This window comes from Haliotis asinina, chromosome 9 (assembly GCF_037392515.1).
Source record: "Haliotis asinina isolate JCU_RB_2024 chromosome 9, JCU_Hal_asi_v2, whole genome shotgun sequence".
Lineage (NCBI taxonomy): Eukaryota > Metazoa > Mollusca > Gastropoda > Lepetellida > Haliotidae > Haliotis > Haliotis asinina.
Window position 1 is genome coordinate 4,394,181 of NC_090288.1, and position 15,802 is coordinate 4,409,982.

Genomic DNA, 15,802 nt, shown 5'->3' on the forward strand with positions numbered 1-15,802 from the left:
GTCATAGTTGGGTTCAGAGCTCTAAACCAAAAGCAATAACACGTACAAGGAAACACATAAACGGAATTCAACGATGCAAGTTAAAAAGTGATCCACGATCATTTGCTGGGACGTAAAAAAGCTCTTGACATTAAAGTGTCACTGTGCAGTGAGTGAAATATTGAAACACAAGTGTGTATCTGAGTGGATCTAGATAATCTTTCCTGGACACATGTTGCATGTGTTACCGCAGAATACGATCTTTGGTAATGAATACATCTATATGCAGTCAAAGCATGTCATTCAATCATGTTAACTGTAGTAATAGATTCACGTAGTCTGTTCCAGAATACAACGCTGCCATACACGTCGGTATTGTACTCCAAGTAACAGTTGTTGGACAACATCACTGCCATGTCCTTGGGGAGATGCTTCATGTCAACATGCTGATAAAGCACAACCAGCACGATGTTCTGTCTTCTTGAGATCCCCTCCATCCGGGCCATGTTGTACTCAAACTCACACCAGTGACTCTTCAGGAAAGAAGGAGACAAAACGATCAAGGTCTTGCGGCTATTCTGGATCGCGTTAACGATGTTGGACGCAATTACTTCCCCCGGAAGAAAATCCCGATGATGGATGCACAATCGAAGTCCTCCTTTGTCTTCCAGTTCCGATATCATACTCTCGATAACGAGGCATCTGTCTGTGTCTGCATATGACACAAAAGCATCATACTGATACTCTAGGTCATCTTGGTCAGACGTCTCCAGTTCCCGATATTTTCTTCTCCCAACAAAGTACAGGTATTTCAGTTTCCATCTGTGTCGATACCCTGCCCCTAACCCTATCCCGACCATTGTCACTAACAGACTGGACACTGTCAGGGCAGAAGTAATAACATTTGAGCTGCATCCTTTTTCTAAACCTGTTATTATAGACTCCAGATTTCTAAAGCTGTTGACCATCCCATTTTTAGAAAGACACGTCAGTGATTCCATGTCCTCAACTTTATCAGCGATTTTGTTCATCCACCGGAGTGATTCCAGCGATGAGCACATGCATCTGAAAGGGTTTCCTCTCAGACGGATTGAAACATTTGACAGTTTGTCCAGTTCTTCTAGAGTCTTGACTGGCATTTCGAGAAGTTGGTTATGACTTAAATCAAATAATTTTAGATGTGACAAGTGTTTGAGTTGAGCAGCAGTTGTTCTTATGATGTTATTATTAATTCTGAGAAATTGTATGTTTGTTAGATTTCTAAAGAGAGCCTCTGGTAAGTAACTGATTCTGTTTTGAGATATATCTAGATCTGTCAAATTCACAATGTAACTGAAAATATCACCCTTTTCATCAGAAGCTATAACATTTCCGAGAAAGTTGTTTGAAAGGTTGAGATGTGTCAGACTATTGTTAACATTAAAGAAACGTGAGTGAAACCATTCCATTATGTTGTCAGAGAAATCAAAATGTTCAACTTTTTCAAAACCAATAACAACACCTGTAACAGAAGAAATCAAATTACCATTTAGAGAAATGGCCCTCAAATCGTTTTTCTTCACTTTAGCCCCCATTAAAACCATTCTTAAACAACAGAATGACACTTTCAGTACTTGAAGGTTTGGTGGAAAATTGAATGTAGCGATCCCATTCCCTTTCTGTAGTGTTTTCTGGTTTGAGATATCTAGAACTCGAAGTGCCTTTAGTTGTGTCATTTCAGACAAGTATGGGCCATTATAAAACCTGTTCCATCGGGCCGACAACACCTCTAGAGTTTCGGGTAAATTTAACATGGTTCCTTTTTCGAAATCAATGACTCCATTGCCAGAAATGTCAAGTTCACGCAGTGAGGTATTCTTTAGATGCACAAAATCGTTTACCCGCAGTTGATAACAGGATAGGGATAATTTAGTTATATGGTTCATTTTCAGAATTTGTATTGTAGAATCACGTAGGCCATACGTTGCTTTAACGAATTCAGGAAATCCTAAATCCCAATTTTCTGATATATCAATTGTATGGATACGGTAAAAAGGTGAAAATGTTGAAGGTACGATTTCTCTGATTTGACAGTAGGACATGTACAGATATTCCACATGGGGTACATTTAGAAAAGTTGAGTTTTGCAAGGTCAGTTTGCAGTAGTTGGTATATGGGGTGAAGGCGAGAAGAGAGAGTTTCTTAAGTTTGGCAAATCCTGGTCCAAAGTCTGCCGGACGCCCATCAACGTAAAGATGAGTAAGTTCTGCTAGATACCGAAAGGCTGCGTCAGGATATGTTGCAGGGCCACTGTCATCTCCAGGCCATGCTGTCAGCTGATTGAACTGGATGTTAAGAACCTGAAGTTTATGTAGAGGCTTGAACAGATTTGTTTTGTAGGTTTTTGGATCCAGCTTTAGATCATTGCCTTTTAGGCTTAGGGTGACAAGGTTGTTAAGACCATAAAAAGCCAGTTCATGCAGGGTGTTGAGGTTGTTTCTTTCAAGATATAGACTTTGGAGATTTCTCATTGTTGAAAATACCTTTGGGCCTATTGTTGTTATGCTGTTGCCATCGAGACAAAGCACTGTGGCTGATGTTGGTAAACCCCATGGAACCTGTGTAAGATTTAAGTTTGAACAGTTCACGTATACCCGGTGGTGGCCGATGGTACAAGTACAAGGGGAACAACTCTGACCAGAAATCATTGCTACCAGCGGGATGTTGAAAATACATGTAAATATCAGCTTTGAAGGTTGTAGATTCGCCATTCTCAACATGCTCAGTTGAATATGTTCGGCATATGATCGAGACCGAATATTCTTTGGTGTAGTCGTCTTACTATTTCTGAAAGAAAAATATTTTTTGTATTGAGGATTTTGAAACAGATGTAACCAGGTAGTTTCTGTACTTGTTACTGCCAGGGAACAGCGAACATATTAGCTATTGAAAAGGTAAAGCTGAATAACAGTCACAATTATGATGATATATCAACACGTTTGTACGGAATGGCGTGAGTGATTGAAGATTTGTTGAAGGCGTTTTCAAAGCATATTGTTATGGTTTTGCCCAAGGACCATAAAAGTTGGTCAAATGTTGTTCGGTAACCAGTAACGGATCTTTGTAATACAAAAGGCGAATTACTAATATTATCCAACTTGACTGAGTCACTACACATAGAAAGAAGTTTGCCATGTCATTCTCTCTTGTCTGAATAGGATATTGAGTCAGGAAACACAGAGATGGCATAGATGTACTTCATTGCAGTTTTGCAAGAGAACCAACGGCATACTCAGCAATATGCAAGTGATTCTAGAGAAAGGGAACCTATGATTTGACTGTAACGGTGAGATGTGCATTTACAATACCTCGGTGTTGTATCGTAATGTGTAGTCTATTCCATGTCAAAGATGAACAGTATAGAGGCTAGCTACAGGGAAAGTCACAGGGGAATTGCAAGTTAGTTAAGCACATGATTAATAAGTCTCGGTTAGTCTAGGCAGCCCCGCCAATAGGCTGTGCTCCACTGGCGATACACCAGAGCATTAGTGCATTAAGATTTGCCTCCTATTAAAGGATGATTGAAAACGTGGATGGCAAGGTAACAGTGTGCTCGTGGGAACTGGACTGTCCTCTTATATGTTTTGGAAATTTTGTGTCATGTCCTTTTTCATTCGAAATAAATATTTTCGGGTAGTGGCTGAGGGAGCTCTCCTAGCAAAATGGGGGCAATGCCATGGTCAGTCATGCTCTAGATAGTATATCGGGAATTTCGTGCAAACATTGAGCTCACAGCATTTCTTGATTTACAAGTATAAATTTACATAAATTTATCATTGAAATAGTTTTATGATCATTTTATCATATCCCTTATTTTGCCGGTGGTATATATGAGGGTGGTATAATAATTATATACTTCAGACAAGACAATTCAGTTATTAGTTTCATAAAATTCATATATACCTTACTAAAACAGATTGCAAGACAGGTGACTGTAGGCTCTTGTGACCAACATTGATTTTGGAGTGAGTAGCTGCTATTACCTGGAACCACAGTTTACAATGTTTATCATCTTACAGTGTGCGTACTCGCACATGAAAATAGTGAAACCGTTATATTTCATAATTATAATAATATAGAAATAGCAAATTGACACTGCGCGTGTAATTAAGCGATATACTGGAAGGATTAATCCTGTAGAACAGTACCGTTTCTTTCTCGCATTGTGATTCCACATCTAAGCCACAATAACACCAAAACATGCTCAACTGAAGAAAAAACGTTTCCAATATCGTTTTCTTAACAGTAATGTAGACGATTTTTCGAAGATAAGTTGTTTCAGAGTTTTTACAAGTGAGACTGATATCTACTCACCAGCAGTGACGTCCTGACGTTGCAAACGTGGTTCCTTGACTGTTGAAATCAATTTAATATCCTGGTCACTCGCTTACAGCACAGTCCGCTCTTGAGCAAATTAACTCGTAAAGTTGTAAACATGAATCCCACTTCCCTGTTGCAAGAACTAAAGAATACTCCTGTCGTAGAGCGAGAAAATGAGCTGAAAGAATATGAGTTAAAGTTCAGAGTTCTTTTGCAAACTCTGATCCACAATGTGACATATATTTGTTGTGTAAATATTTAGTTAGAAATGCAAATTTCATGTCATAGTCCAGTCATGTTTCAAGAGCGAATGTTTCATGTTCTGTACACAGAACTATAGCCATATGGAAACGCAAATGGCGATTCACTCTCAAAACATTCATTTTTATCAACATTGATTGACTCCGATATTTCTTCCAATAGTTCCAAACGTGAATCAAATATGAAGTTCCTCTCCTTATTTTTCTAAGAGTATACGTGTAATACATCACAAATAACAGTGTAAAATGGGCAATGTCCAGATTTAAATGAACCGTCCCCAGGAAAATGAATGAAAATGGGACGTTTAGCTCTTTCTCATCTCCTTGATTGTAGATAAACACACATATATATACTACCTCCTTGTTTCCATTATGTTGCCATTGGTAACTGGAGAATACAAGCGTATGGTCTGCAGGTGAAAACAATTTCTTCTGAACCGGAAACTGATGCTCAGTCAACATAAAGTTCCTAATCAAACATTTTCTATGTTTTTCTTCATGTCCAGGCTGGACACGGATTGTAAACTATTGTCATGATCTCGCGCATGTTGATAGTAACAAGCAACATCGAGTGAGTATTTGTGACATTTATTAAGTCACCGACACTAATCATCATGAAGTCAACAACATAATAACTTGGCATAACTCCGCACGCAATGATATCACCCCTATATCTAATTACGTCAAGAGACAATAATGACGACTACACTGTGATAAACTGCACTATATTGCCCCTAACCTTTGATATTGGTGAATGTTAGAGAAACAGTATAAAATTATTGTATTGTAAAAAGTTGTAATTAACTTTTACAACAATTAGTATGTGTGGAACTGCTTATTTGAAGTGATATGGTGTTACACAGTCACATCCTAAAATATATGCGATATCACGTAATTTGCCGTTCATGACATAACAAAATGACGTCAATGCGTCCTCTTAACAATTGATTTTACAACAGTGATATTTCCGAAAGATTGATATGTAATGTTCTTCAAATAAACGAATATTTATAATCCCCTCCCCACTTGGCATACCCAGTACATCACGCTCCACACCCAACACACGGTACCCCACACGCCACACTTCCCACATCCCATATCCCACACCCCACAATCCATCCGAATTTCACTCGGGTTCTCCACAGTTATTAACTACTTAGACCTACAATACGTAGGTCTTTCTTTCTAATCTGGGTCGATTGGGTAGCCCAGTGGTTAAAGCGTTTGCTTGTCACACCGAAGACCCACGTTCGATTCCCCTGCTGAGATATTACTGGAGAATTGCTTAAAGCGGCAAAAAAAACCCCACTCTCTTACTCTCTCCTGGTCAAAACAGATCAGCTAAATCTGTCTTCGTCTAAATTTACTATACAAGTGTTTCGGAAACAAAGCAGCTCGATCTACTTAATGAATTTATTTAAAGGCAACTATCAACATTTTATTTTAAAATAATAGATATGCAATCAGTGGAAATCATTTTAGAAACTATAACTCCTTTTTTCTGCCCGCTCTCTTACTGGTTAAAATCGAAGATGAGAGCCACCTAAATAAAATACGCACGGTCTTAACAGCCGCGTTAAACACACACACACACGCACGCACGCACGCACGCACGCGCGCACACACACACACTGTCTGGGTACCAGTAATCCGCAATTCCCAAGTGCTCTTTGGATGGTACAAGTAAGTACTGTGGACCCTTTCTAACCATTTATCACACTAAAGCGCATAATAACAAACCTATATCGAACAATCGAACAATCGAACAATCACCATTCATGAAGTCGACTCTTAACCAGAGTGAGGAAGCTTCGTAATGCAAATAACTCCATGTGAAATTAAATCATTATGTGGTTAACTTAAGTCAAGTCTAAATAAGGTTGCCATATTAGTGGAACTGACCAGGCATCGAGATCCGATATGTCGAATTGTTGGCTAAAACGAAGTCGACTCTCAACCCTTAGGTTCAACATGTTGCCATGCCATGAAAACGTTGTAAAACTGTTTACAAGTCGAAATCGGATATCCCGAAATGTTCGTTAGCACTGGGTCTGCCACTTTTTAAACATGACTTTATATATGAAGATTTGAATTCATGAACTGACGGAATATTGGTGGCATATGTTCCTATTTTATTACCAGGTGCAATTCCGACATACAACATATAAACTCTAAACATCTGGGATGTAGACTCAGCTCCTGCTTCTCCCATTTCATATATACTCCGGTAAAGCCGAGATAGGAAGTTGGTCACCGCCTGCACACTGTAACTGGCACATGAGAATGGTGTACAATGTAGTCGCTGACGCTGCCGAGAAGCGTCCTCCGGATCTTCCCTATTCCTCGCGCCCCAGTGATAATCATACTGGCGTTTTCTTCATCGGCAATACGCACGATTACCTCCCCTGGATTGCCGATCACGCTCTTCACCTTGCCTGTCATCTGTCAAAAAACGCAGAAATACGTGAGGGAGTGAGTGAGGGAGTGAGTGAGTGAGTGTTTATCCCTCTTTTAGCAATATTTCAGCAACATGAAGGCGGGGACAGCAGAAATGGGCCTTACACATTATGCCCGTCTGAGGAATCGAACCTGGGTTTTCCATGTGACGAGCGAACGCTTGAACCACAAGGCTACCCCGCCTCCCATGTGGTTATAATACATTTTGTCTGCAGCCACCCCCTAAATCATTTCACGAAAGGGATGTTAATCCCGTAAACGGAATTGGCATTTCTACGGACTTGACACGGTCCCCTTGCTCACTGTCAACGATGTGTCGTTTTGTGTTTCAACACGGGGTGGTGGGATAGCCTAGTAGTTAAAGCGAAAAACCGAGTTCAATTCCCAAATGGGTACAATGTGTGAAGCTCATTTCTGGTGTTCCCCAACGTGATATTGCTGGAATATTGCTAAAAAGCGGGGGGAAACGCGCTCGCCCACTCACTCATTCACTCACTCACTCATTCGCTCACTATTTTCCACTATTTACGCTACTGTGACTGCATCCTTTTGTGTCTTGTTCCTCTCCGTACATTTTCGCTTCTTTCGGCATGGAAAAGAAGGTAGGGGTGAACCCGGGCCTTAGGAGTGACATGAAAACAATTGATATGTTTGGAAAATCGTATCACCTGATATTGACGTCACATGTGTACCCGAGTGAAGACTTCGGCGTGCAAGCGAACTATTTAACCACAAGGCTACCCTACCTCACTACGGTAGGAGTATGGAATATCTCTTGAGTTTTGGGTCCGCACGATGTTCCCCAAGTACGTTTACATTCTCAACCATCGCTGCGAATAATGTTGCACATAAAAAAGTTTAATTTACTGCACCAAGCATATTTCCAATACGCACACACGCCATTTACGCATGCACGCACTTACCCCGGCGTCCGAGAGCAGGGCACTGAATCCCTCAAGCATCTTGTTCTTTTTCTGTTGTTCCTGTTCCATCTGATCCACTACCTGTTTGATGTCTGGACGCTCATGGCCTGCAACAGTGACAACATCACTAAGACATCCTTCATCATCCCCTGTGAATCACCACCATCATCATCATCATTTTCCTCGACCACCTCATTCTCTTTGTCCATTCATCTTTGTCTTTCATCAGCGTCTTACATCATCATCATCATCATCATCATCACCATCATCATCGTCATCATTTTTCATCATCTTCGCCTACTCATAAAAAAGAATGTCAGAGAATCCTACCTGCGCTTAGACAGTGGTGATACTCGGGCGAGTGGACGGCGATCACGAAATCGTCAGGCCTGTGGACATGTTGTTTGTACCCTGAAACAAGCGTGAGTGAGTGAGTGAGTGTACTTGAATAAATGACGCTTTCCACAAAATTTCCACAAAATTTCACATCACAATCCCAGAACACTTTGTACTGTCGTGTAATGGGAGAGAAAGTTCACGACTCCTTTCTCTCAAAAAGTAAAGAGGACCCGTGAAGATCGGTTAGAACTTGAAGCCATGCTTGTCGTGAGAGGATGGTCTGACTCGCTGACTTGGTTGATACATGTCATCTTATCCTAGTTGCGTAGATCGATGCTCATGTTATTGGTCACTGGATTGTCTGGTCCAGACTCGATTATTTACAGACCGTCGCCATATAGCCATAATATATGAATTTAGAGTAAAAATAAAAACACTCACTCTAAATGAAAAAAAAAGCCGCAGTTGAATAAATAGTGCACTGAGTTAATCAATACGAGTATTCCAGATATATCCCGTTGTCTGATGGAAAAGGGCCGCCCGAGGTGCTACACGTGTTAGATGTTGTTTCACGTTTGCGAAAAACCTGGCTAGCTATTCTCGAAACGTTGGTAGCCGTCGACGTCCTTAGGCCTATTCTTAACACTTAACACATTAACGATGGTGGGCTGAAGGGACGCAACTCTGCACAGCCAGTTCTGATGCCTTACCGTACAGCTTAACACGGAACATGTTATCATCCCCGATTAGGATCGAGGGGAAAATGTAAGTGTGACCAATAGGGATTACTTATTCGTGAAAGATACTCCGTTGTTGAGGTCAATAGAACGGCGGTCAGTCAGCGTTATAACGAGGTTACTTGACCTAGTTGCTATGACCCATGGGCGAACCTGGTCATCTAGCCTGTTAGAACCAGCTGGCAGATCACAAAGCAGGAGTGCCTTTTGTTTTACGCCGCTTTTGGCAACATTCCAGCAATATCACGGCAGGGGAACAGAAATGGGCTTCACACATTGTACCCCTATGGGGTGGGGAGGATCGAACCTGGGCCTGCGGCGTGAAGACCGAACGCTACACCTCGGCTCCATTATTTTTCAGGAATGGAGTAGCTCGGGCACTACCATCTCGGACACTACCATCTACATAAACAGGGGACACGAACTATTTATGATGCCGGGATCGGACCCACCTGTGACCGGATGTTATAAAAACTTGGAGTCAAATCTGCGTGCACTATTTCGGTGATATCAAAACCATATGCACTCAAAAGAACCCGCGAATCCGTTGGTAAATGATCAGATGGTGTTCACAGGAATACGTGCCATGACCTAGTTGCGGATACAGCAGCGCATAGTAAACTTGTCCTCGTCCACACAGCTATGAATGGCAAAGGAACGTAAACTAAGTGTTCCTGATTGCTGCAAGAGCTGTATGATCCCCAAGGAGTTGAAACTCGACGTACCGTCGACAATGATCAAGAGAACTTAAAATCAAAGCGTCTTTGAGCAGTTGTGCTGGAGCTCTGTGTGTCTGTATGTCCGTCAAAACCTTTCATGGAAATTAGTGCATTTCCCCTTCATGTAATAAAACTTATTTAAACTAGCGAGCAAAAGAAAGTATAACACCTTATAATGCCACACAAACAAATACCAACGAGAGTTGTGATACAAGGTATATACAACAGTATTTGCCTGTCTATTGTATAGAAAACGACATTAGAATCTATGCCGAATAGACGCCTACACAAAATAAAGAGGTTGTATACACATAAAAATAATTATTCACGATACAACAAACCGAGTTTATGATATATGATATGATAAAATACATCCTTTGAAGGAACGTCACAATAACCCGACGTCACGATGACATTTGAACCATGGTTTACATGTCAATATTGACACGTACAAGTCGTGCAAACCATGGGATTCACCTGCTAAACAATCAGATTTTCATTGCAAGAACCAGATACCAGATGACAACAAGATGGATGTTCTGGGAGAGGCAATTAGTATATCACAGCAAACAACAGATTCGGGATGAGTGCCAGAAATCAGTCGAGGAAACAGAACGTAATTAGCTGGTAGTGGTTGTTGTGCCACTGTAATGTCACCAATAGTGATTACCCAGAGAAATCAATGATGTTGCAGAAAGTGCTCACAGACGCGAACGGGACTGTCTGTTGGGAAGGCGAGATGAAAACGGTGGATGGAGAAGTGGTTGAATTGCAGCATCAGCATCAATGATTATTCAGTGCATAATGAACCCATTCAGGATTCTGTCAGCAGATGACAGGAAACAGGGTTAACGAGCTTACGTGAGTGTGTGTGAGAGAGAGATAACAAGCCATATCTATTAAATCAATTCTGGGTCTTCCATACAAATGTTTATACAACTTTATTAATATACGTCTTTTGGAAACACTTCTGCTCACGCTTCAACTGACACAACATTAATTAAATCACAAATCATCGTATCCCAGTCACGATCAACGCTCTCGTTTTGACTCTACAAGGGACTGCTCAAGTATCATAGTATTTACACGGGACAAAGTGTTACCAGTATTTTATAGCGGTATCTGTTATTGAAAACTGGAAATTTACAGACCAACTGACCACGTTCCTCAGTGATAAACCTGTCAAGGGTCACAGTGATAACGAACATGAGACTTAATCCATGACCTGCATCTCTCGGAGACCAGGTGTTTTAGGCTGTTTGTAGTTCACGATGGTCAATACACGAGCGCGCCACGTATTCCTTCGTGGCATATACTCAGGATTGAAGCTTTGGTCCAGCTGAATGACACAATCTCAAGTTCACAATAACAACGATGTTGTATTACTTGGTGAATATTCTGCTGTTTTGTAACTGTGTACAATGTATATTGTATAAACGCCCTCTGGCTTGATGTGTAGAGTATTTAACAATGACATTACGTTCTATTCTTTTGAATGTATTTCATGAGAAATCTAGTATGCACAACGAATCTACGTACAGTGCTTTTGTTTTCTTTGAAAGCTGATTGATAACTATAATTGTAACATATTTCTATTGAATGATCTTGTAAATCATCCTGTAACTGCCTTGTAGCAAACTCCTTGTTTATTTTACCCAGGTGTTGTGTAGTGTGTGGGTTGGTGTAGTCATACCTCTTGCCAAGCGAGCTAATTCCCCGAACTCGCGATTTAATAACAGTAAAGTTGAGTTGAATTGTGCGTCGTATCTGTTGGGGTTAGGACCGTTTCATATTTTGCCGACAATCCCACTAGCGGCATCTTACGACAACGGTTTGCTGCAGACCGATTCTAAGCGGTATCTTATAAACCAAACCACATAAATAACTGTCATAACCGACTCTATGTTTCTCCGAGCCCCCGACACCAACAAGAAGAGATTGCCGAAGATCATTTCCAAACGGGATCTTCACGGTTCCGTGTTATAAACGAACAGAAATATAAATAACGTTCAAAAATACCCCAAAGCCCAACTCTAACCACTATCCCGCCACTTGTAATGAATGCCCAGGTCCGCGTCCCTCAAAGCGGTCTAACCACAACGATGAACGCAAGTTAATGTTTATGCTAAAAGGAGGGGGCTGGTCCTTTTTGAGAACGAGTGTTGTGTGAGTACGTGAACATACACACTGGCGAGGTTAGTCTGGAGACTAAACAAACCCATGGAACCAGCTGTAAAGTCTCAAACACGTGAAGGATTAGAAGAAAATGTCGACGCGCGGCGGTACGTCTTCCCCTTGAATTTTTACACGAACTCCAGGAATTAGAAACTGTACCAGATCAACAACCAGTCTGCCACAAGAGGACAACCAGTAACATCACCATCCATGCAACGAATGTGCATTTTCTTAACAGTCTACAGAAATCTGCACAAAATACCTATGTGTCAATGTTGAAAGCAGATCTCGTAGGTGATATCTTTATCAAGACACTTGGTGCTTACCACAAACTGAGTCAGTTTAATTTTACGCCACTTTAGCAATATCACAGCAATGGAAATGGGCTTCGCATTTTGCATTCGCAGGGAATCGAACCTGGGTCTTCGGCATGACAAGCGAACGCTTTAACCACAAGACTACCCCCACCGTCCTGTTTATTGTTGAACATGGAAAATGACTGTACTGAGTTAAGAAAGATCGAGGGTTTCTAGGAAAACACTGCCCTTTCGTCTTTGCTTTGCCCCTAGCCATTCCAGCTGACCCGCCCAAGATACCACAGTAATAACGGCCAAAGTGCCGATGTACGAAATTACATACGTAAACAGAGTTGCCAACCCCAAGACATTAAATAATACGTATTACTTAGAGATATCCTTTTTAGTATGTATGAAATGTATATTAGGGCCTATTTTCAATAGCATCTGAGATATGGGGTAATTGCCCTAGCTTTATGATGAACTTGATAAGTTACGATTACACAATGACATTTAGGAAGTGGTCAAACGTAACATATGTCATATTTGTGATTACACTTTCGGAGTAAAGTACAAATTCTCGTACTTGTGGAAGTCGCGGTGGCTGAGCGGGTTAGGCAGCTGACTTTGTGTGCTGGCGATTAGCTACCTGACTCTGAGGATGCAGGTTCTAATCCCGGGATTCAACTAAAAAAGTACTAGAATTTGCACTTTACTAAGAAAATGCAATCCCAAAATTGACATATGTTGAAAAGTTACAAGAAGCAGCAAGAATTGTAATAGTTAGTATAATGAAACTGGACGGTTACCATTGAAAGATAGACGAACTCGAGAAAACTCTGTACATTTTACAAAAATGTTAACATGCAAGCTCCTGATTTCCTGATTGAGTTACCTCCACCTTTTCGAAACAATTTCGGGATACAACTTGCTTAAATAAAACAGACTTGGCTGTTCTTAAATCTCACACCTCAAATCTGCAAATGTCATCTATTTATGCCTCTGCAGTTTTATGTAATGCTCTCTCCTCTAGAACAAAATGTACAAATTCATTATCATCGTTTAAATCAAAGTTATCTGAAAAAATGCCATAGCTCTAAAACGTTCTATTTTCTATTTGGTGAATGAAAGACAAATATACTGCACACAAAGTTAAGACATTCATGTACAGTGGAAGCTGTCTAAACCGACACTCATTGGGACTGAAGAAATATTCCGGTTTAGGCAAAGTGCTGGATTGTAGAGCTGATGATAATGTACAAGCCATCGGAGATTTTATGCTGGACAGCCGGTTTTGACAGCCTCCACTGTAATTTATTACATCCAGGGCCCAGATTTTCGAAGCAAAGTGCAAAGACAGTCGTAAGTGCCATACATTATCAGTAACGTACGACTGTCTTTGCGCTAAAACAACTTTAAAGGCCGTTGTCTTTTTCGTGTTAATTTATCAGATTAAAGCATGTAAATGTGGTGAGCCAGTGAATGATGCTGGCCATTTCTTTTTGAAATGTGAAACATTTTCAGGTACCCTTTTTATCTGAAGCAAGACGTTGAACTATCAAAAGTTCTTTTAAAATTTATGCCATTCTGTACGGCAACCCTGCTCTGCCAAATACTATAAACAAAAATGTGTGTAATAATATGTATTGATGCATTGCATGAAGTAAGCGCTTCGATTAATGAATAATTTGTGTCAATATTATTATGTCCATTCGTTACGTCCATTCATTATTGTTCATGTTTCTGATGGAAGCGGCCAGTAAGACGTACGTCCATTCCCTTCAATCATTGTTTAAAATATGCTCAAAAAAACATTAAAAACATTCAGATGCTGGGGTCCAAAGACAGCAAGACACGGCCAGGCCCAGGGAAGAACCTGGGTAGGGTTGAAGGTATAGGCGTCCCCTGAAGGCAAGGTATAATTGCTCATTCCTTTCTCAGAAAAGTCAGTGATAACGACGTGTTCAGACCTGTCTGAGTCTGGTCAATATGCACATTTTTCATATGAACTCAGTTTTGCGTGTCTTTTATCAGCTTTATCGCGAGAGCGTGACAAGTGTAATGAAAGCATGAGTCTCAAACCTGAGGCGTGAGTGTTATACAAAACTCAAACCGGCGTCACGCAAAATTCAGACCTGTGTTTTACCAACCAGCTGTGGATTTACAGTCGGTAATGACAATTATGAAGGTGTCCAAACTGCAACATCGCTAACTCGAGGTAGTAAAAAATAGTTCGAGTTATTCGTAGTTCGAGATAAGCGGAGTGTCGATTTCTAAACAACAGGGTTTAACTGAGCCTGTTCGAGTTTATGGTATTTCATTGGAAATAAGAAATAACGAAACCACACATTCGAACATTAAATGGTAAAGGCTATAATTGCAAACACTGCTATAAAAGTAGATATCGATTGACTGTATTGGGACATAAAACAACAGAGCTACAATACAAACGAAACGTTGAACAAACAGTCTGTGACAATAAAGCTATGCATTAGAAAATATTATGACGTATTCGCTCAGCTTGCATATAAACGCAACTGACCGTATTGAAAGTAAGTCGGCCAGTTTCAACCAACTCGACTCGACAGGGTGGCTCGCTAAAAGCCAATACCAACAGTGCCTGGCATGCCGTACTCTGCTCCAGTCAAAGCTTTCAGCGTTCGAATTAGTCTGCCGGTCAATAAACCTGGTTCGTTTAAAATTATTCCGGTCAAACTGCCCCGTGCGTTGTAAGCGTTATGGCTTAACCTACACCAGTTGTTCCACTGCATGTGACTAAACAAAACAATACGGAGAAAATTCGTTGATTGACAGGTGCACATTTCACAATTAGGGCATCCGGTACCTGATCTGCCTTGGAAATGTGTACAGATTGAGGACTGGCATGTCCATTGATCAATATCAAATGGACCAAACAACACGATATAAAATGTTAGATAATCTGTAATATATTATTGAACGATCAGCGCATGCAGCATGAGAATACATAAGGAATATATGAGACAATATGAAGAGCCAATCTGTGAAATTCACCGGCCTTGCCTTGTGTCTTTTGAATATCAATTGTATGGAAACTACATGACGATTTGGCTGTGACTAATGTGCATATTGCAGACGTTTAATGTCTGTCTGTTCTGATATAGCATACATCATTCGTACACCAGTGTACTCACAATGGAAGGCATTCTGTGAAAACTCGCTCCCGTCAAGTGCCACTACCACAACGCGAGAGCCACTCGAAGCCGCCTTCTCCGCCATGTTTCATGAAAGCCAGTGTCTACGCTGAGCGCAAATCCCTCGCTATACCGCCCGCGATAAGCGGAGGGTTGGATTTACAAGGCTTCGCAAATAATACCATATGCAAGTCGTCTGAAAGATCTCGGATTAATGACCCGTTCCATACATTATAAAAAGACTTGAATGACCCGTTTTTGACTAATACTTCCTGCATATGGATTTAATACGGCCACAACATTATACTGAGAGAATAACCCTGTAATAAAGATAAATGTTTAATATTGAAAGAGAGTACAGTATTAAAATGTATTTGAACATACA

The 15,802-nt window shown here is 40.7% G+C and overlaps 2 protein-coding genes across 2 annotated transcripts; both read right to left on the minus strand.

Moving 5' to 3' along the window:
- Positions 1–278: 278 nt before the first annotated feature.
- On the minus strand, positions 279–2,729 carry LOC137295922 (toll-like receptor 4). Its single transcript, XM_067827500.1, has one exon. It carries the CDS (start codon positions 2,727–2,729, stop codon positions 279–281), a length of 2,451 nt encoding a protein of 816 aa, XP_067683601.1.
- Positions 2,730–5,170: 2,441 nt separating this feature from the next.
- On the minus strand, positions 5,171–15,528 carry LOC137295803 (universal stress protein YxiE-like). Its single transcript, XM_067827355.1, has 4 exons — positions 15,418–15,528; positions 8,309–8,389; positions 7,979–8,085; positions 5,171–7,040 (listed from the first exon to the last, which is right to left on the minus strand). The coding sequence occupies exons 1-4, from the start codon at positions 15,500–15,502 to the stop codon at positions 6,849–6,851; spliced, it is 465 nt and encodes a 154-aa protein (XP_067683456.1). The 5' UTR covers positions 15,503–15,528; the 3' UTR covers positions 5,171–6,848.
- Positions 15,529–15,802: the final 274 nt, after the last annotated feature.